Source organism: Aquarana catesbeiana, linkage group LG03, assembly GCF_042186555.1.
Source record: "Aquarana catesbeiana isolate 2022-GZ linkage group LG03, ASM4218655v1, whole genome shotgun sequence".
Lineage (NCBI taxonomy): Eukaryota > Metazoa > Chordata > Amphibia > Anura > Ranidae > Aquarana > Aquarana catesbeiana.
In genome coordinates, this window is record NC_133326.1 from 608556220 (window position 1) to 608578627 (window position 22408).

The 22408-nt window shown below is 46.4% G+C and overlaps 1 protein-coding gene across 1 annotated transcript in view; it reads left to right on the forward strand.

Annotated features, from left to right (window-relative positions):
* The first annotated feature begins 15917 nt into the window (after positions 1-15917).
* LOC141133089 (scavenger receptor cysteine-rich type 1 protein M130-like) overlaps positions 15918-22408 on the forward strand; it is a 58622-nt gene continuing 52131 nt past the window's right edge. The window contains exon 1 of the mRNA XM_073622218.1: positions 15918-16069. Coding sequence (XP_073478319.1) covers positions 16018-16069 — 52 coding nt within the window. The 5' untranslated portion in view covers positions 15918-16017. The remainder of the gene's footprint in view (positions 16070-22408) is intronic.

Below are 22408 nucleotides of genomic sequence, written 5' to 3' on the forward strand. Positions count from 1 at the left end.
AGCCGGATTTCCTTCATTTAAAGAAATTGTTATACAGGGATGGACTCCTTAAGATTATTTTGATATAGGTAAAAAGGAAGAGAGGCTAATTTTTTTAAGAAAAGAAAGGAAATTAGGCTTTGCTCCTGATATTGTACAGGATATATGTGTGTGTTTAATATGTTTACCTTTTCAGGAACTATTGATCTCCTATCAAGCTGGGAGGCTTTTCAGCTAGATAGTGAGGTTATGTACAGTCATAGGATGGTTTTGTTCACGGACGTGAACATAATGTTTTGTAGATGTAGGTCTTATAATGTCTTTCCACTTCCACTTCTCTGATTATTTATCCAAGTTATTTTAAAGCTTAAATACCCGCTCCCAGGCTTGGGAGTTACTGTCATTGTTTTTGGACAGACGTTGGGGACAACGTCTACTGTAATGGGGGGAGTATGTAGCGCTGGTAGATTTGCGATCTACCATCTGATAGGTAAATTTAGCAAATTGCTCGTTAGGGGAAGTTAGATTTGCCTCTGTTTCAGGTTGGCTGACGTTGCATGTGTTTCCATCCTGGGCCGGTGGGTGTCATTGTTACTATTGGCCATGTTGGAAAGGCAACGTGTCAAAGCGTATGGATGCTCTTCTGTCCCAGAGACAACTCGGTGGAGGTGGTCCTCTGAGTTGCATTCTGGGAGAGGGTATATATGGGCCAGACGCCATGTTTTAGGGTCGTTTTACAGCCACCTGCTGGCCCTCCTGGCCGACAGGTATGCGTTAGAGTGCTACCTCGTGTTCCTCCGTTCCGGAGGCCCACGCTGCTGCGGCCCATGGGTGGGCCCAGAAGCTTGTCTGGGGCCTTCCACAGCAGCCGAGGAATGGTCCTGAGCTGTCTATCCAGAATGAAGAAGCTAGACAACCGAGAAGATCCCAGGGGGGGACCCGTCATGGAAGGATCACGCAGAGTGCTGGTCTGGAGAGGGGCCTGGTGACTCTGTTGGAGGGCGTATCCTAAAATAACTTTACAGCATAGTGTTGCCGGGTTTGGCTTAAAGGTTCAAGCACTGTGACTGACATTCACCACAAAACCAATACATCCTGTGGCAGGGGATCGTACGGGTTAATCCCAAGCAAGTCTGTGGCAGAGACTTTTGTTCATGCTGCGTGCTGGCTGCTAGGCAAGTGAGAGAGGCCTATCCAGGTGAGCAAAGAGTGTGTCCCACGAGGGGAACGCATTCTACTGTAATATTCAATTCTAAAGGACATTTGTCAAGAATCCTACAGAAAGGTATTTGAGCTTTCCTTGAAGTTTCCCTTCTGCCTCTTTCCTGCTACTTCCTTCGTTAATTGTTCAATAAAGCATCGAAAATGTACTCAAGTGTTGGTGCTTGTATCGTCTGGAGGTAAACTCAACGGAACCCTAGACCCGGTGCCGGTGAAACAGAGGGAAGGAGAGTGAAGGTAACAAGCCCGCTTAAACCAGCAGCTCCACCGAGAGTTAGTGCTACATATATATATATTTTTTTTTTTTTTTTTTTTTACTAATGTCGCGTACACACGAGCGGACTTTCCGGCGGACTAGGTCTGACGGGATTAGTCCGGCGGACAATCCGATAGTGTGTGGGCTAGTTCGATGGCTTTGTGGGATAAAAATCCGGCAGACCTAGAAATAGAACATGTTTCAAATCTGTCCGACGGACTAAAATTGGGAAAACTGTTCGTCTGTGTGCTGGTCCGACGGACCAAATACGACGCAGGGGAAGCTATTGGCTACTGGCTATTCAACTTCCTTTTTTAGTCCCGTTTACATCATCACGTTCAAACCGAACAGACTTATGCATGGACTTGGTCCTACTGTGTGTGGCCAAGTCCGTTGGTTCGGAAAGTCTGTTGGACCTAGTCAGAAAGTCCGTTGGAAAGACCGTCAGACCTAGTCCGCCGGAAAGTCCGCTTGTGTGTACGCGGCATTAGACACCAATTGGACATTTAATAACCTGGATGGGAGCTGATTGTTTGAAAGCTGCATTAGCATGTGTTTTTGCCTTTTAATGTATTGCCGCTTTTGCCCCTCATGCTTGTAAACTTGAGAAAGGGTGGGGGCACCCAAAACAGTTGTTCAGATTGTTCCATAAGTGATGTGAGGAGCAAAGATTAAAGTCATTGTAAAGGTTAATTTTATTTATTTTTATTTAAACAAAAAGGGGTTATATCTGCCCTTACCTTCTCTTCTGTGGTCCCCCACTGGCATGGTGTGCTTCTTTTTTTCTTGAGAGCCCCCCACAGCAAGTCGTGTGCTAGGGAGCACTTGTGCAGGTGTGCTCCTGAGCCCGGCTGTGTGTTTTCATAGACATTTATTTAACTTACAGCAGCAGGATGTAGCCAGGTGCCTTCAGAGAGGTTAATGTTTTTTTCTGTACTGAGTCATGTTCTGTAGTTATCTGGGTCAAGTCTGCTCTCTTTCCTGTGAAACTGGTACAATGTAGATGTGTGGTGGATCTGAGGGATCGATTGGCTAGATTTTCCCACCAATTTTCCTCAGATCCACATGAAAAGGGGCCCTTCAGTGCCACAAGAGAGAGCTGCTGGAAATACTGTAACAGTATTGTACTGAAAGATGTAGGCTGTTATGCTGCCGGATGGCACCCCTAGATGGGGGGGCCACTCGGGGCTCTCTGAGGGACTGGAAGCCTGAGGACTCTTAAAGCGAAGTTCCACTGGTTTTTGGGTTTATTAAAAGTCAGCAGATACAAAAAGTATAGCTGCTGACTTTTCATAAATAGCCACTCACCTGTCCCACGGTCCAACGATGTGGCCACCCGAAGCCTCGGTTCTCTCCCCCACCTCTTCGCGGCACCAACATTGTAAGTTTGGGCACCCGGCTGTGACAGTTTGTGGCTTCACAGCTGGGCGCATACTGCGCTCCGTCAATGGTCAGACAATGTTCTGGGACCTGTGATGTGTCCCAGAATATTGCTGGGAGGGAGGGGCCGCTTGGGGGGGGAGGAGTCACCTAGGGGGAGAGGAGGAGTCGCCTAGGCGGCCAGAAGTCGGAAGGAGGAAGTGGGACAGGAAGTCCCACTCCAAACCAGTTACCTAGCCCCCCCCCCCAAAAAAATGGCATGCCAATTGTGGCATTTCAGGAGTCGGAGAGTACTTAAAGCGCAAGTTCTACTTTTGGGTGGAACTCCGCTTTAACTATTAATATTGGACTTACTGCCTTTAAAGATCTTTGCCAGACATAGATTGACTATATAGACTATGTGATACCTCAGGGGTATTATTTACCAATCATGGACTCTGCCTATAATGGACAATAAGGACTCTCTGTTATTTAGGTATGATTACCCTATGAGCACTAAAGCACCTTGTACAGGAATTCATGTGAGAAGCTAAGAACTGTTCTTGTAAGTTTGCCTGTATTTGCACTACAATCACTCCTTGTAGTTCTTCAGCACACTGAGCTCCCAGTCTCTCACTAGACCCGCTGATTCACTGCCACTGAATCACTTGAGCTTCTCCAGTCATCATGGTGGTATCTTCCTCAAGTTCCACCCCTGCCTCTCTGCTGGGTCCCTAGCTTGGCACTCCAGATACCTCTGAAGCTTCACCCCACTGGCCTGCTCGGTCCCTGGCTTGACACACAAGGCTGCTCTGCTAGTGTCACCTCCGCTGGCTGGGTCCCTGGCTTGATACCCACTGAAGTTTCCCGATTCTTCACCATCCCCGGTTGGTGAAAATACTGCTCCGGTACTTGCTTCACTCACTGTGGTCCCTGGTAATTAGGTCCAGATAGTCCCGTACTGGCAACAGCTTCCCCTCTACCTCCAACCACGACAGGTTCTCCGTCCGGCAGAACCGTCACTTCTGGTTGGACTGCAAGCCGCAATCCCAACCCTGCTCTGCTCTCTTGCTTCTGGATAAGCCCTCAGACAGCCTAGCAGCCAGATGTGCCCGAGATAGGCCACATCTCTGGCCTAGCAGCCCAGGCAATACAACACACGTCCACCCAGACAGCCGTTCAGGTGGCACAGAACACAGATCACCTGATTCCACCCGAATATATAGGTTCTCCCAGCAGGCCAAGGCATTCAAGAAAACCCCTGCTCATTGGCTGAGATACCCCATATACCCATAACCTGACCTTGCGTTGCCCTTCTCATATCTAGTACCACCAAGTACCCGGTCACCTAGTGGTAGAAGAGAAAAGTGCAACAAGACCAAACTTAGGGCGAAATCAATAGATCTCTAACAATCAACTATCCCTGGCAAGTAAATTTGTGAGGAGCAACCCTGCCTAAACTCAAGGGTGCTACATATATATATATATATATATATATATATATATATATATATATATATATATACTTCTTCTTTTTTTTTTTATCCACGTTTTTCCCAAGCATGTTTGAATTCACCTGCTGTTGACTGACTGACTATCTCTGCTGAAAGTCTATTCCAAGTATCAACTACTCTTTTGTCACAATCTCCACCTTGTCCAATATTTTATTCATTGAGAAAATATAAGGCATTCTGCAAATGGTGGGTGTACCAATTGAGTGGCCCCATATGCTCTCTATGCAGAAGGGCAGCTGCTCGGCACATGACCCAGACAAGTGCAGAGATCACTGTAGAAGCTCCGACTACTATAGTGATTCTCTGCTCCCACAGTGATCGCTCAGGCATGTAATATGTACACTTACATTGGTCCAAGCTATGCAACAAAATCCATGTCTGGAGTTCAGCCTTAATGTAAAACAAGGAACATATATCAGGGTGGGTCTGCAGGCTTATTGCATCAGAAGTGGACAATCGGATTTAGTTTTTAGAAATGAAACCTGTTGAGTTCTTACCTAAGACGCTCCCCCACAGTGCTTTTCAGGAATGGGGAGTGGACGCAGGTGAGAGTGATCACCTCCCATGGTATGTTTCACAAATACGCTAGACACCCACACCCACACACACACACACACACACACACACCTTTTCCAGCCAGTATAACCAGCTGGATTACTGACTGGTTGGACAAGTCACCCTGGGTCATATTTCATGGCTTTTCTCTTATTAAGTGTCTGTGATACACTCCAGAGCATTGTTAATGTGTTACGAGTGTTCACTTCCATCTTGTGTTGAATACCTCAATCAATCTTTATTTTTTTTTAATACTAAGTTCAAAACCACATTGAATAGCGCTCACACTGTCACAGCCCTAGAGAAGAATAGTTTCTCATTTGCAATTAAAAAAATGAAGGACAGGGTTGAAAGAAGATGAACGCAGAAAGAATGGACCCCAACATTTGATTGGAAAAAAGAGTATGTGTTGAACTTCCAGGGTACCCCATGCACACAGTACACAAAATGATAAAAGTTATACATTTTTTTACAAGGATTGTAAAATGAGATGGTTTCCCTTAATACACTGGTACACAGATCTCAATGTACAGAAATTGGCCCTAAAAATGCAGGGCCATACACAGGGAAACTTCATCTGCAGGGCAGTATAGTCTTCTGCATGTTAACAGTTAGAGCCACATCCTCAGGAGACCAAAGGGGAATCCAATTTATATAAACAAAAAATGGCAAAACAATAAGATACACATAAATAGCCAATAAACAAACAACAAGGCACCAGAGAGGACCGCAGGGTTTATCGACAGTGGGAAAGGTGTAGAAGGATGTAGGAACAACCCACACCCTGAATAAGAACCAACCCACCTGGGGGGCGGGAATGATAGAGGATAGGTAGCAAGGGGTCAGGCACGAAGATATAGACAACTCTGAAAACATATATATATATATATATATATATATATATATATATATATATATATATACACTATATTACCAAAAGTATTTGGACGGTTGCCTTTACACGCACATAAATTTTAATGGCATCCCAGTCTTAGTCCGTAGGGTTCAGTATTGAGCTGGCCCACCCTTTGCAACTATAACAGCTTCAACTCTACTGGCAGGGCTGCCCACAAGGTTTAGGAGTGTGTCTGTGGGAATGTTTGACCATTCTTCCAGAAGAGCATTTGTGAAGTTAGGCACTGATGTTGGACGAGAAGTCTTGGCTCGCAGTCTCCGCTCTAATTCATCCCAAAGGTGTTCTATCGGGTTGAAGTCAGGACACTGTGCAGGCCAATCAAGTTTCTCCACCCCAAACTCGCTCATCCATGTCTTATTGGACCTTGCTTGTGCAATGGTGTAGGCGGGGGGGGGGGGGGGCGCTGGTGGTAAGCATTTTTACACAGGCAATGGCTGGTGTTGGCACTTCAATCATCATGGCACCATGGTTGATATGGTGTCAGGGTGATTAAAGCGCATTATTTCTATCATTACATTGTTATATAAAATGAAGTGGTTCAACTCACCATAATGCAGAATGAGTGGGAGCCCCGAGTGTGTCACTTGCCGCGGTAACCTGCCACCAAATGTGCATTGTCGCTACATTGGTGGCAGGCTGGCAGCACTGGTCCATTTAGTTCTGAGTGAGGGCAGGAGAGCGGTGATGCGGGGCGGGCAGTGAGAGATGATGGAGAGAGAGAGGAGCGGCACCACTCTGAGTGCAGTATGTCAGTTAAAATTCAATGTTTAATAAAAGTAAGATCAACTCACATTTTGGTGAGATATAATGTGCATGGCATAAGTAGCTTGGGCTCCTGTAGTCCAGCTGGGCAGCGATGCCTGATGAAGAAGCAAGCATGCTCCTAACGCGAGCTTGACCACGCCTTCTGTCCATCACCGGAGCCGCCGGGAACTGCTGACCACCACCGCTGCCCAGCTGGACTACAGGAACCCAAGCTACTTATGCCATGCACATTATATCTCACCAAAATGTGAGTTGATCTTATTTTTATTAAGCATTGAATTTTAGATGACATAATGCATGCACTCAGAGTGGTGCCGCTCCTCTCTCTCACCCATATCCACAGTCGCTTCTGCTCTCTACAGCTGGCTGTCCACACTGATACAGACCAGAACCCCTAAACCCTGGTCTGGTCTCAGCAGTAAATTAATTTTGCCTACTTGCACACCTGGACTTTGGAACTATTTCCATATCACACTAGCTGCGTTTCTAGCGCTCCATCTTTTTTAAGTGAGAAATTATGTCATCTCGCTGCTCCCCACTGCACCTCCGAAGAAGCCCGCGTTGTGAGGGCGGAAGAGCGGTGATGCGGGGTGGGCGGAGAGAGATAATGTCATCTCTGCTCGCCCGCTCGCTTCTCTCATCCACCTGCCCGGCTCTCTCATGCAGCCCTCCTGCTGCACCCACGGCCCGGATGCAGAGTCCACGGCACACTGGTTAGGCAGGGACCTGCAGCAAGAGACTCGGGGCTACGGGCCCCAGATTCGGGGCTATAGCCTCAATAGCCTCCCCCCAGCGATGCCACTGCAGTACACCCAGGCACATTTTCCAGTACTGGGAGTCAGTAATAATGACAACATTTTTCCCCCTTATCCAAAGGCTTTATGACCATATCGATACTATGTTGTAACTCAGAAAGTGCATGTGTTTGTGAAGCCGATAGGTTAGGGGGCTGGAGCTAAGGTTAGCTGTTTGATGTCCTTCACTGTTTGGCTTAGAAAGGCCCACACATTTGGACTGGTTGATAAGTCTGGAAAATTTTGTGATTTTAAATTGAAAGAAGAAACTGGAAATGAATTTGTCTGAGGAGGAATATCTTTGACCTGTGATAGTTCTAAGTCCAAAGGACCTTCCCCATACAGGAGAATTAAATCCCATAGGGCACCGAAATCCTCACAACTGAAGTGTTTGACTCGTTCAGAGAATTCCTTCTCTATTTTCAGTTGTCTCTCTTGGTCAAACATAAATGTAAAAGTCAGATTGCGGGCAAACAAATAAAAGTCCTTGATAATATCCCTTTTGTTAGGAGGACCAGAGGGACAAAAGCTAGGACCTAAATGGAGGACTGACTCCTCCGTTGGAGTACGTTTGTAAGAGGTTAGATTAGCAATATTTAATTCTGTGTCACTGGCTTAGGAGTCAGATGGGTGGGGGGTAAGTAAGGGTTCATGATTAGGGTATTGCCCACATTATCGGCTGTATGCCATCACCCAATACCCAATTACTACCTTACCAAATTTCAATAATTAAGCCAGACAACTTGTTTTTGGGTTAAAATGGCCATAGCAGCCTATTTTATTACACAAAAAACAAACCATAACAAAAACTTTAATAAAAGAAATAACTGACTTAGGATTTTTGAAGGCACCCTTGACTGTTCAAATTTCTGTATCTGGCACTACCTCGCCTATTACGGCCCCCAGCCGTGCTTTACGCCAGCTCTGGGACAAATTTAGGCAAATTCACCAGCCAATACAGCCAACTATTACTCCCGCCCTTATTAGGGCAGGTACACCCCTACCAGAGATGGGCCCAACCCCTCTTTTTCCAAAGAAATTCACTATCCCCGCCTTCAAAAACCCTACGACCTCTGCCAAGACGCCCAGGGTGAAACCTTACGCCTGGGCGGCCCGCCACACCCACAGAGCTCTTTGAATGCCATCTTGTAAGCCCAGGAACCAAAGATCAATCCCTACTGCATTCAAATGAACCCTGTCCCCTCTCAAGTACAACCACGGATCCTGCTCCAATTCCCTGTGAGGAATTGCCAAACCGCCGTTGCGGACAAAAAATTTTGCTACAGCCTTATTGATCTTGATCCTGGCTCTATTAATCCGCTCCACAGATACAGCTAAACACCAGGAGGCCCTGGCCATCATGTCCGACCATACAACAATTGTGTCCGGGAACAGGGTATGCAATCTTAAGAGATCATATTTAATGTCTCTGCATAATTCCCTGGACGCCCGGAGCCCCAAATCATTTCATCCCACATGAAGTAAAAGCACGTCAGGGGGCCTGTCAAGCCTGGCGTAATGGTGCACTTCTGGAAGAACCCTCGACCACAACATGCCCCTGACCCCGATCCACCTGATCCTGACCTGTTCTCTGGAGAATCCCAACTGACGACCATCCTGCCTAACCTCAGCCCTCTTAGCCCCCCAGAAAATGTAAGAATGGCCCAGGATCCACACCAAACATTCCGAACCTGTAAAGTAACACAAAACATAAACAACACAAATCCCCAGCAACAAAACACACGACAAGAAAACAACAATTGAACACCCACAAACATGTAAGAAAACACAAGAAACAGAAACACTCGTAAAACATGATCACCTTACACCCCCACTTAACCGTGCTTACCTACGACCTACCCAGTCTTACAATAGATGAGGCCTCACATACAGTCGAAAACGTTGTGACTCCCATCTACCAAGTTGACGCACTAGCTTGTCTTCCAGGCCCCATCGGGCCGCTTCGGTGGCCGTTCCAATTCTGAAAGAATGGGAGGAGTAATTCTGTGTCGAAAAACCCGCAGCCAGGAGACACTTCTTGAAAACAGCCCCAAACTGAAACCTAGACAATGCAAACCCATTACTATGTTGAAGCAAATGAACGCGGTCCGTGCCCCTGACCTCCAACCATTCCCGAACTGCCCGAACAGGGCACAAGGGCGAGCCCCTTACCTCCCCCAAAGTAACCCATGCACCTTTACCACCTTGGTTAGTTTTGGACCTGCGAATTAAAAGGGACACCACTTCACCCCTAAGCACCACATCATCCCAGTCCAAACCACCACCACCCCGTTTTGACCTGCACACCAATTCTCCAATTCTGAACGCCCCAAAAAACGCCAAAATAAATGCCGTTCTAAAAAGCGCAGCCTCGTAAAGCGAGGAACAAACCTCACCCATGACACCTATGATAGCCCCTAGCATGCTGAATGAAACTGGGCGGCGGGAATCGCTTGTGTTCTTACCCCGCCTGTAGCCCCGCAAAACCCGTTTCAACAAAGCATGCTTGGTGACATCCCCAACCCCAGACAATTGAAACCAAACAGCCAAACCCGACATTTTTTGACCCAATTTGGATGCGGAAACTCCACCTTCCACATTCCTGCCAATGAATTCTAGCACCAAGCACAAATGGTCACCTTCACTAGCACATCCACCTACCTCCAGTTCGAGTGCAAGCCACTCCCACCAAACCTTGTCATATGCAGTCCACGTAGCAGTGCACACAGAATCCTTGATGAGCTTGTTACCGTTCGATTGCAATGTCCCATAAGTGGTCCGGGCAAGGCCTGCCATGCTGCTCCGCTCCCGGCGCCAACATTCTGAATCTGTCCCACTGTAAGCGAGACAAAGCATCAGCCACATTATTGGTCACACCCGGCACGTGAACAGCACGAATGTAACAATTCAGGCACAAACATAACAGCACTAAATGCCTCAGAAAACGTACCACCGGTGGGGAAGAAGCAGAAATTTTGTTATTAGCCTGTACAACCCCCAGATTGTCACAGTGAAAAAGAACCCGTTTGTTCCTAAATTCCTGCTGCCAAATTTCCACCGCCATCACAATAGGAAATAGCTCCAACAGCACCAGATTGCCCAGTAAGTCCGCCTTGCGCCATGAGTCCAGCCATTCACCAGCACTCCACTGACTCCCCAAGATTGCTCCGTAACCGACTGCCCCGGCCGCATCTGTATAAAGCTCCAAGTCGCACGCAGAAACCATCTCATCCATCCACAATGACCTACCATTGAACTGTGCCAGGAACAACTGCCAAACCCGCAAATCGTCTTTGTGTGCCTTAGACAAACGCACAAAATGGTGCGGTGCCTTGACCCCCGACGTGGCCGAAGCCAAACGCCTGCAGAAGATCCTGCCCATGGGCATAATGCGGCACGCAAAATTCAACTTGCCCAACAATTACTGCAATGAACGCAAGCAAATCTTGTTGCTGCCGAGGGCAAAGGACACTGCTGCCTGCATTTCCTCCACCTTATTAAAGGGGAGCCGGCACTCCATACGCACCGTGTCTATCACAATCCCCAGAAATTTCAGCGTGGTGACTGGCCCTTCAGTTTTTTCTTGCGCCAAAGGTACACCGAATAACTCAAAAACTTATTGCAATGTGGCCAACAGAATATGGCACCCCCTGCCCGTCGAAGGGCCAATCACCAAGAAATCATCCAGGTAGTGAATTATGGAATGCAAACCGGACACATCCCTCACCACCCATTCCAAAAAGTAGCTGAATGATTCAAAAAGTGAACAAGACACGGCACAACTCATAGGCAGGCAGAGATTGACAAAATAATGACCCTCCCACATGCAGCCCAACAAACAGAAGCTGTCGGGATGCACCGGAAGAAGGCGGAAAGCCGATTCTATTCCTGTCTTCGCCAAAAGAGCCCCCTTGCCAAGCTTCCGAACCCAACTAACCGCCTTGTCAAAAGATGCGTAAGAGACCGTACAAAACTCGCGGTCAATGGCATCATTAATGAAAGATGGTTGATCAACCGGAAAGAATTGGGTTCCTTCTTGGGAACCACTCCCAACAGAGAGACAACCAACTCCGCTACAGGGGGTGTTTCGAAAGGGCCTGCCATCCTACCCAAAGCCACATCCTTAGCCAATTTCTCCGACACCACCGATTGGTGTTGTCGTGCCAACAACAAATTAGCAGGGACAGGAGGAACACCGGATAAAGTGCAAGGGATCCTAAAACCCACAGAAAAACCATGTCAAAGAAGCCGTGCCGCCGTTTGATCAGGATACCTACTTAGGAATGGAGCCAGTTTTTCCACCTTCACCGGCGTCCTCCCTCTTGCCAGCTTCACCAGACTTACCTTTGTTTTGTTTGAAGCATTTCGCAAGTGGATGAGATCCCCCGCAGCCTGAGCATTCATGTCTGAACCGGCATGATCCCCCAAATCCGCAGTTCCCTTTATTGAACTGCCAACAGAAACCTTTTCGCTTTCCGGCCGATGGTGACGCGGTTCCTGCTCCCCCATCAGCCCCCCCTGAAAAGGGGGTGTTTGTCGCCCTCGCCTGGGTCATCAACTTCATCCACAAGCTGATATCCTTGTGGTCCCATCTAATTGATGGCCTGAGCGCCTTGCGTTGACGGAATTGTTCATCGTAACGCAACCAGGACACTCCCCCGTACACCCTCTGAGCCTCACCAATAGCATCCGCGTAACAAAACAGCGCGGAGCACTGATCTGGGGACTTCTCGCCTATGACACTGGCAAGAATATTGAACGCCTGTAGCCAATTCCCAAATGTCCTGGGAATAAGCCGGTATCGCCTCTTCTCCTCTTCCTCCTTCTTACTCTCATCCAGCTTGACCTTGTCCAGGTTAAACTTTTCTAGGGGTAACAGGGAGAATATCTCCACGTACTCACCTTTCCAAATCCTGTCACGCACTTCCTGTTTTAAGTGAGATCCCAGCGGTCCCTCGAAGCACACATATACTTTGCATTTTGCAGCGTCCCGCTAGCCCCCCAGGCGAGCCCTGGCTGGCCACATCCCCTGATGAAATTATCGGAGACTGCGCAGCTGTCCATGCCGACGCCGGAGAAACAACCCCAGTCGCACTTGCCGCCGGGGAAACAACCCCAGTCGCACTTGCCGCCGGGGAAACAACCCCAGTCGCACTTGTCCCCATGTCGCACCTGGCTAGCACCTCACTGAAACCTGCCATGAACGCTTGTAGCTGTCCAGCCACACCAGTCATCCTGGCTGCCGTTGCTGGCACCACCGACTGGACCCCTAGCAAGGACCCCCCCCTCACAGCTGTGTCCTGTAAGGCTATCTCCCTAACAGCAGAGTCTTGCCTTATGCCCATCACAGCATAGATTGCTGTCCTCCTTCAGCCACAGAACCCCCTTCTCCCGTACCTGCCCCTGTGACACCATTCCTGTACTGAAAGCAGACTCAGACGACATAACAGTAGACACATAAGACACACATGGATAGTACATACCAGGCTGCCCAGACCGCTCAGCCGTCACTCCGGATCCCTGCAGCTGATCATCCTCTCTTCTCCCTGGGCCGGCATCCGCCCCCACCTCTCCATCCTCAGAGGCTGACAGTTCTCCCTCCGACCGCTCTGCATCTTCATGTATCACACCCGTACTTCGCCCCGTTGACAGGCGCCGGCCGATGACGTCACCGGAGGCCGCCTCTCCGTTCTCCCTCGAGTTCCTCCTCCCCCGCTGCGCTCTCTGCCTAGGGCTTGTGACAGAAGTTGTACGCTGGTCCCGCTGAGCTGTAGGCTCGGCGCCGGCTCCCCTCTGGTAACCTCCGCTTCTTCTGCTGACAGCCCCGGCCGTCCCAGGCATCAGGCCGGCACTGGGTGAACGCACTCTCCCCCACAGGGCTGCTCTAATGGCTGGCGTAGCACCCGCAGAGGCAGCCGTATGGTCCTGTAAAGCTGTAGAAGGGGTTGGGATCGTGTGGCTGACCCACTTCTACCCCCAGGGGGACGCCTGTGAAGAGGATTCCTCCCAGCTCCGCTGCTGAGAAGGCGTTCTCTTGGCTGCGGAAGCTGAAGGGTCCATTACTGGGCTCCCAGCGCGGCGACACTCCCTCGTAGTCAATTCAGGGCTCAAACGCTCAGGAGGCCTTGACCTTCTAGCGCGTGTAATAGAAGGGGCAGGTGTAGCAATTACCTGCCCCGACTCCAGCAAAAGTCCAGACAACTGATCACGTAGCCATTGCGGTCCATTGGCAACCGCCGCCGCGCGAATCCTGTCCAGCATATTGTCAAGATCCTCCATCTTAATTCTGTTAACTGCCAGACGCAGCTAAACTACTCAGAGAATCTCCTTGGTTGCTGTCCAAATTCCAAGTGATACTGACAGACCAACACCCACCTAGCAACCCATTAGGACCACCCAGCCACACCCTGCCCCACCCTATTATCCTCCAATGGGTACCTCTTATCATATCTCTCCTGATACTTAACCCTCCTACCAACTGTATCACTTTCTTAACAACCCCCACCTTGCTATAGCCTTATAGGGAAAACCCCATCATGCTGGCCCTACTCTTATGCTGCGCTTCAGCTCCAGGCCTATACTTATTGTCCAGTCTTCTGGTTTCTAGTAAATACCTTGTTCTAAAAAAAAATAAGGAAGCAGTCCAATGTGTTTTAAGGGCTGTATTAAAGCGGTTGTATACCCCGCTTTCACATTTTTACCTGAATATGTCCTAAACCTGTACTGACTGACGTCAGCGCGCATGCACTCTGAAGGTCCGGCAGATGCTGCTGGAAAATCAGAGCTCCATGCCAGAAAGAGGACTCCCGCATGCATGCGCAGGAGTGACGTCATCGTGGCTCTGGTGCTGTGAGTGTGAAACCGGAAGAAACAGTGACCAGGAGGTGATGCCGACGCTTCGTTCTAAGATAAGTATTTTATAATGAGCTAGTATGTGGTGCATACTAGCTCATTATACCTTTGCCTTACAGGGTTTTGTTTTCTTTTTATACAACCACTTTAACAGAGCTTGGTTAACTGTGGGACTTTATATAGACAGGTGTGTCCCTTTCCAAATCATGTCCAATCAACTGAATTTACCACAGGTGGGCTCCAATCAAGCTGTAAAAACATCTCAGGCCGGGTTCACACTGGTGCGACATGACAGCCGTCCTACTTTGGATCCGACTTTGCCCTGCAACTTAAAGCCGACATAGGTCCGACTTTCAATGAACGGGGATCCGACTTGGATCCCTGCCAATACCAGGCACTGTGTTTGGTATGAAGCTTGAGGGGGAACTCCACGCCAAATTTTAAATAAAAAACCGGCATAGGTTCCCCCTCCAGGAGCATACCAGGCCCTTGGGTCTGGTATGGTTTTTAAGGGGAACCCCCAAATCCATACCAGACCCTTATCCGAGCACGCAGCCCGGCTGGTCAGGAAAAGAGGTGGGGACGAGCGAGCGCCCCCCCCTTCCTGAACCGTACCAGGCCGCATGCCCTTAACATGGGGGGTGGGTGCTTTGGGGCAGGGGTACAAATCCCTTATGCCGCGTACACACGAGTGGATTTCTCTTCGGAAAAAGATATGACGGCTTTTCCGACGGGATTCCGCTCAAGTTTGCCTTGCATACACACGGTCGCGCAAAAGTTCGCTGAAATTATGACCACCAAGAACGCAGTGACGTACAACACTACGATGAGCTGAGAAAATGAAGTTCAATGCTTCCGAGCATGCGTCGAATTGTTTCCGAGCATGCGTAGGGATTTTGCACGTCGGAATTGCCACAGACGATCGCATTTTCGGACAGGAACATTTCCCGAGCTAAAAATTGAGAACATGCTCTCAATCTTTTGCTGGCTGGAATTCGGCCAGCAAAAGTCCGATGGAGCATACACACGTTCGCATTTTCCGACAAAAAACTCTCATCGGTCTTTTGCGTGGCGAAATTCCGATCGTGTGTATGCGGCATTAGTCCCCAGTCCATCTCAGGGGCGAACAAGTGAGGGTGGCTATGTTCCTACATACAGTGAGACCATAAAGAAAGAACGTAGTCACCCCTAACACAAAGCGGGATCACAGCAAGAAAAAAAAGGGGATCTGGAGATTTGGAGGCGGCTGAGAGTAATAGGAGGGACTTTTTGAGACTTCAATGGAATTTCTTTTAAACCAGAGTATAGTGTAATTTTATGTTGGGATGTGAGATCCTAACCCTACTCCACACTGTCCGAAAAAAAGGAGTTTTACCTACAGTTCTACTTAAAATAATAAAGCGTGAATAACCTCATGAACGAAATCCAGCATGACAAAAATAAAATAAAAAAGGAAAGTGAAAACCTGGGAGCAAAAATCTCTGAAGCAGTCCCTGGTCAATGTGGAAGTCTAGCATGCATGGACAGAGCTGCTGCATCCCAGATCCTAATCCTAGTATGGTGGCGCTGAAGCATGCTGAGACTTGTAGTCTCACGGAAACAGCTGAGCGAGAATGTTGTGTGTCAGAGGAACTGCTGAGTGTCTCCATAGACAGCCAGTCCCCTCCTCTGTACACACAGGTACTCCCTGAGCCACTCCTGTATACATGGCCCTCCTCTCCCATACACACGTCTGTTCCTCTCCCAGCTTCTCCTCCTCCCTGGACACACAAGTCCTCCCATCCTCCCCATTCTCCTGTCCCTGGCATGGAGCTGGCACTGCCCCTTTCCTGTTATTTGCTCTGCTTTTCCTGTTTTGGTGAGTTTGTTTTCCTAAAAGTTTGTATCTCTTCTCTTGATCCTGCTGTAGTCTCTCCCCGTCCTAATCTCTCTTCACCTCTGCTTTCCTGAAGCTTCCACTGCTACAAATCACTAACTTCAGTAGTCTCTTCCCAGGAGACATCCATGATCTTAACGTAGATCTTACAACGCTTTGTTATTTATTATGCAATCGATGTGCGATTCAGTTAAAGCAATTGAATCAGCAAACTATTCAATAGGTGCAACTTCCCTCCCAATCCTTTATAGATCAGATTCAATAAAAAGAACGATCGGACAGAGCACAAAATTGTCAATCGCACTGCACCAATCGGCAGCGCATGCTTTTGTTCATGAATTTGATCGTATTTTGGATCAGGTTATGAGATTGCCTGATAAAAACAGAGATGCGAGCGATAACTTACGATCGTATCTTTCAACTACTGACCGAAAATCTGCTTTTCTGTGTGTGTCATACCGATTGAATCGGTTGTCAACTATGGATTGATCATTTCTTTTTGGAGAGATTAATTGGAAAGTAAATCGATTATTTATCAAAGCGTGTATGGCCACCATAGGGGCTCATTTACACTGCAAAATCTGTGTTCAGTGTGCACTTCCCCTCTAGATTGTAAGCTCTAACGAGCAGCGCCCTCTGATCCCTCCTGTATTGATTTGTATTGTAAGTGTACTGTCTGCCCTCATGTTGTAAAGTGCTGCGCAAACTGTTGGCGCTATATAAATCCTGTATAATAATAATTACTTCCGAATCCATGTTTACCTGCATTTGTAATGCGTTTGCAGTGTGTTTGAGGCGCATTTGAATTTTATTGGCATTATTATGAACTTTTTTACAGAGTTGCATGTACATGCGTTTGCGGTACGTTCATGTGTGTATTTATACTTTTCCTTGTGAAAAAAATGCACATGAAAGCACCTAAATAGGGTAAACTAGGCTCGTTAAAATACATTCATTTTTCTTGCATATGCGTCCATATAGTGCGTTTAAAAGTGCATTTGACTACATCTGGTACAAGCCCCAGGTTTCTTGCACATGGTACTGATGTTCTGATACCCGGATCTTCCTGGCAGGAAGTTCCTGTGTAAAAAATGCAAATATGGCCCTTATAGTGCATACATTTACACGCATATTGGCACATCTGTAAACAATTCTTCAAGGTCTCAAAATGCTCTTTCGCATTAAAAATATTCAACTGATATTATACTCTAATCAAATAGATAATCCTGGTGCCTTTTCTTGCACATTGCTGCTTTTTTTATTTAAGGGGTGTGATATACACACACACACACATGTATATACGTATTTATGCGTACGCGCATGACATACTGACCAGTAATTCAGATTTGTTTTTTTTTTTGTTTTTTTATGGATCTGAACATGGCTCTAGTTTATGAACTATTACATGACTGTAAGCATGAGCCCATAAAAAAACAATAGGGTGCATGCAGATCCATAAAAAAAGAAATGCCTGAATGCTGAAAAACATAGCATGGACTCCACTGATCAGTTCAGGGGTGTGAATACACGTTTTACCTACCATATTGACAGTTAGGTGATTATTACAGGGAACAGCACAACTTATGTGATGCTCTGCTGCCTGGTATTAGGCCTTGTTCACAATTGCTCAAAATACTGACGCTGAACAAACGCACCTATCGAGTTGTTTCTTTAGCGCATGTTAAAGGTGCATAAAAAAACGCTCCTCAAAAGCCGTATGCGCGTTTGATGTGCACCCCAGATACCTATTTGTTTGGCTGTTGTGAACAAGGCCTAACGTGCCGCAGGCACTGCGCAAATGCGTTCCGGTGCGTTTATGGTGCATTATCATAGACTTGAATGGAAGGAGTTGAGATGCTTTAACTCCTTCCAAACTCCACATGAAGCTTCATTTTTGAAGCACAACAATACAAACGCTTCATGCTTCACACTTCACGCTTCATGCTTTGATAATGTGAACAGCACTGTGTGATGACCATATTATCAACTGTAGAAAGCTTTACTAGGACTTTGAGGAGCAATAAAAATGTGCTTCAAACGAATGCTTTTAATGCCAGTGTGAACAGGGCCTTAGGGCTCATGCCCACGGGTGCAAAAAATGCCGCTTTCGGATCAGTACAGGCTTTTTTTATTGTTATAGAATACAACTACTGTATAGTATAGCCTAGAAACTTAGTGTCATTTAGGTCCATAATACACATCAGAATCCAGCGGGAAAAAAAAAAAACAACCTGTGTTCGAGATGAGTATTTTTATGCAATTTACGTCTAAGTATGTACTGTACACGCTTTTGGGCTCTTGTAACACCCTATATGCTATAGCAGACAGAAGTTTGTTTATATGCCAGCTCCCCTGTCATAACAGCTATGGCGGTAGCAGCGAAAGAGTCAAAAGGTTACTTTAGCTGTAGATAAGTTAACAGAACCTCCTTTCTCATGGGAACTTTACCTCCTTGACATTTATCTTAGAACAGTGAGAGAGGCAGACAAGGAGCTGTAAACCAGTTGGCAATCAGGTCCTCTTCTCAGTTGGCAGTGTGGCATGGTACTGTGTACTGGTGGCCTTCTCCATAGGCCATAGTGAAAAAGCCATCCACTTGCAGGCTTGCTTTACCCCTTAACCTATACCTTCATTTCTAGCACCTAACCCACCGTACACTATAAAGGCCACTTTGACACCTAGTGTATTGGGGTGCATTTCAAAAAGCATGTAATTGTGCATTATTTTACCAGTTAACGTGTTGAGGTAAGGTAGACCAGTCATTTTGAATTGGTTTCCAGTGCACAAAAATTAGATGTGCAAAACAACGCCCAGATACGCACAATACTTGCTGCCCCAAAAAGATTAGAAGCAATAACCAAGTGATCACACCCTGAAAGACAATATCCCTATATCTTTAATGCCCTGTACACGCGGTCGGATTTTCCGACGGAAAATGTGTGATAGGACCTTGTTGTTCGAAATTCCGACCGTGTGTAGGCTCCATCACACATTTTCCATCGGAATTTCCGACACACAAAGTTTGAGAGCTTGCTATAAAATTTTCCGACAACAAAATCCGTTGTCAGAAATTCCGATCGTGTGTACACAAATCCAACGCACAAAGTGCCACGCATGCTCAGAATAAATTAAGAGACGAAAGCTATAGGCTACTGCCCCGTTTATAGTCCCGACGTACGTGTTTTACGCCACCGCGTTCAGAATGATCGGATTTTCCAACAACTTTGTGTGACTGTGTGTATGCAAGACAAGTTTGAGCCAACATCCGTCGGAAAAAATCCATGGATTTTGTTGTCGGAATGTCCGATCAATGTCCGACCGTGTGTACAGGGCATAAGTGTGCAATTCCATATTTGGGTTAGACTTTTCAAGCATTCTACACATACAGTATCTCACAAAAGTGAGTACACCCCTCACATTTTTATAAATATTTTATTATATCTTTTCATGTGACAACACTGAAGAAATGACACTTTGCTACAATGTAAAGTAGTGAGTGTACAGCTTGTATAACAGTGTAAATTTGCTGTTCCCTCAAAATAACTCAACACACAGCCATTAATGTCTAAACCGCTAGCAACAAAAGTGAGTACACCCCTAAGTGAAAATGTCCAAATTGGGCCCAATTAGCCATTTTCACTCCCCGGTGTCATGTGACTCGTTACTGTTACAAGGTCTCAGGTGTGAATGGGGAGCAGGTGTGTTAAATTTGGTGTTATCGCTCTCACTGTCTCATACTGGTCACTGGAAGTTCAACATGGCACCTCATGGCAAAGAACTCTAACAGAGGAAGAGGGTTCCAACCTTTTAGGAATCCAATTCCTACCCAGAATAGGTTTGCACCTCTACAGAATTCCGGACCTAGGAGGGGAGGGGATTTTTACAGGTCCCCAAGAGAGATGAGGAGGGGTGTCCCATTTATTCCACCCAACCCAGGGGGGAGGTCGAATGTGCCCCCACCCCTTGCAAATCCAGACAGTGGACTAAGAAAAAGAAAAACCAGAGAGGAAGGAGAGGAGGAAGGCGAACTCAAAAGATTCAAACCACAGTAGGAGCGGGTATCTATAACCTTAGTGGCTCGACTTTGAGTGAGGATGAGATTAAGGTTTTAGATAAGGGCCTCAAGTATGCCCCTACCCGCAACCTAAATAAATTCCAAACCTACATCAGTTTGCAGAAATGTATTAGGTCTCTTAATATTAAGAAATACCATCTTTCTAACACTGCAGTACGGAATTCATCTAGTATCCACAAATCTTCAATTATGCATTCAACTCTCCGTAACAAATCGGTCTTTAACCCCCCTAACCGAGATAATAAACATATGGAAGTGTTTAGGAATATGGTGATTAAAGATTTAGATACTGTATATTAAAAATCCGGAAAGTCAATGATCCATCATATATCAAAAGAGGTATTGAGTCTTTGACAGAACGAAAAGATCTGGTAATATGTCCAGCCGACAAGGGCCGGGGGCTTGGTTGTTTTGAGCAAAACGTATTACAATAATGAAATGGAAAACATGTTGGCCGATTATAATACTTATGTCCTACTTACTAAGGATCCGATGCTCCAATTTAAAGAGGAGTTACATTACCTTATAGCAAGAGGAAAACACATTGGTGTCCTTAGTTTAAAAGAAGCTTCTTATTTGGATCCTTTTTTCTGTCGCACTCCTATTATTTATTTTTTGCCTAAAATTCATAAAAACAGTACCCATCCTCCCGGACGCCCCATAGTCAATGGGATCGACTCAGTCTCTTCTAGACTGGGTCAATACATTGACTATTTCCTTCAGCCCATGGTTATGAAAACCCGATCTTTTGTAAAAGACACCAAACACATCATCCATATTTTAGAGTCTCTCCCACTTACATCTTCATGTGTACTAATTACAGCGGACGTCAGTTCCTTATATACTATCATTAGCCAAGAAGATGCGTAAACTTCAGTACAGTGGGCTTTTGGTTCAGCAGATCTTACCAAAAGACATAAGAACTATATCTTAGATTGTTTGAGATTCTGCTTGGCCAAAAACTATTTTTGGTACAATAGACGTTTTTTTCTCCAAACAAGGGGTGTGGCAATGGGGGCCCGCTTTGCTCCCAGTGTTGCCAACCTGTTCATGGCACACTGGGAGGAAGAAGTGATTTACAAGAACACACCCCCCGAACTCATCTGTTACCAACGGTACATCGATGATATTATTATGATTTGGGAAGGCGATCGATCCAATCTTGATAGTTTTATGAAAAAATTGGATGAGAACAATAGAAATATTGTCCTTTCCTGGAATGTGGGTAAAGATCATGTCACGTACCTGGATCTTGATATCCATATAAAAGATAATGGGTTAGAGCTAAAAAAACATTTTAAACCCACGGACCGCAATGCGTACATTCCCCTAGGAAGTTGCCACCATTTACAATGCTTGTGCAACATTCCTAAGGGACAGTTTGTACGTATTAAGTGGAATTGCACACACGAGCAGGAATATCTTGCACAGTCTGAAGTTCTATCAGCTCGTTTTGTGCAAAAGGGATATAATAAATCTGATATTAAGAAACACATTGAGACCGTCCGTATGATGGATAGAGCGTCACTTGTTTCCAATGGACCTAGGGTCAAACAGGATAAAACAGGGAATATAAGAATTATTTTGGACTACAATGTCCAATACAAAAAATTTGAAAAGATCATTCGTAAATACTGGCCTATCTTGAAGCAGGATAAAACACTCGGCCCCGTTCTTCCCGAACGTCCTCAGTTTGTGTACAAAAGGGCACCATCCCTAAGAGACAAGTTAGCCCCAGGTGTTATTGACCCACCTCGTGCGTTTGAAAATAGGATATCCAATATCCTGACAGGTTTCTATGCATGTGGACGTTGTCCAGCATGTAAACAAGCTAGGGGGAACGTTAAAAAACGTAAAGAGTTTATCGCCACAGCAACTAAGAAGACCTATCAGATTAAAGACTTTATCATGGTGGTATACATTATGGAATGCGAATGCGGCTTACAATACGTGGGGAGAACTTCCCGACCCTTGCATGTCCGCATTGGTGAACACATCACTAATATTAAAAAAGGATTAGACTCACACAATGTCTCTAAACATTTTAAACTATGTCATAAACGTAGTCCTGCCAAATTAAAATTTTGGGGAGTCGAAAAGGTTACCCCCCACTGGAGAGGGGGTAATTTCATCAGACAATTGAGCCGCCGTGAGTCCTTCTGGGTATATGAGATGCGCGTGGGAGTACCCACGGGGCTCAATTTTGAGTTCGACTTGAACTGCTTCATTTCTGATCGTTAATAATT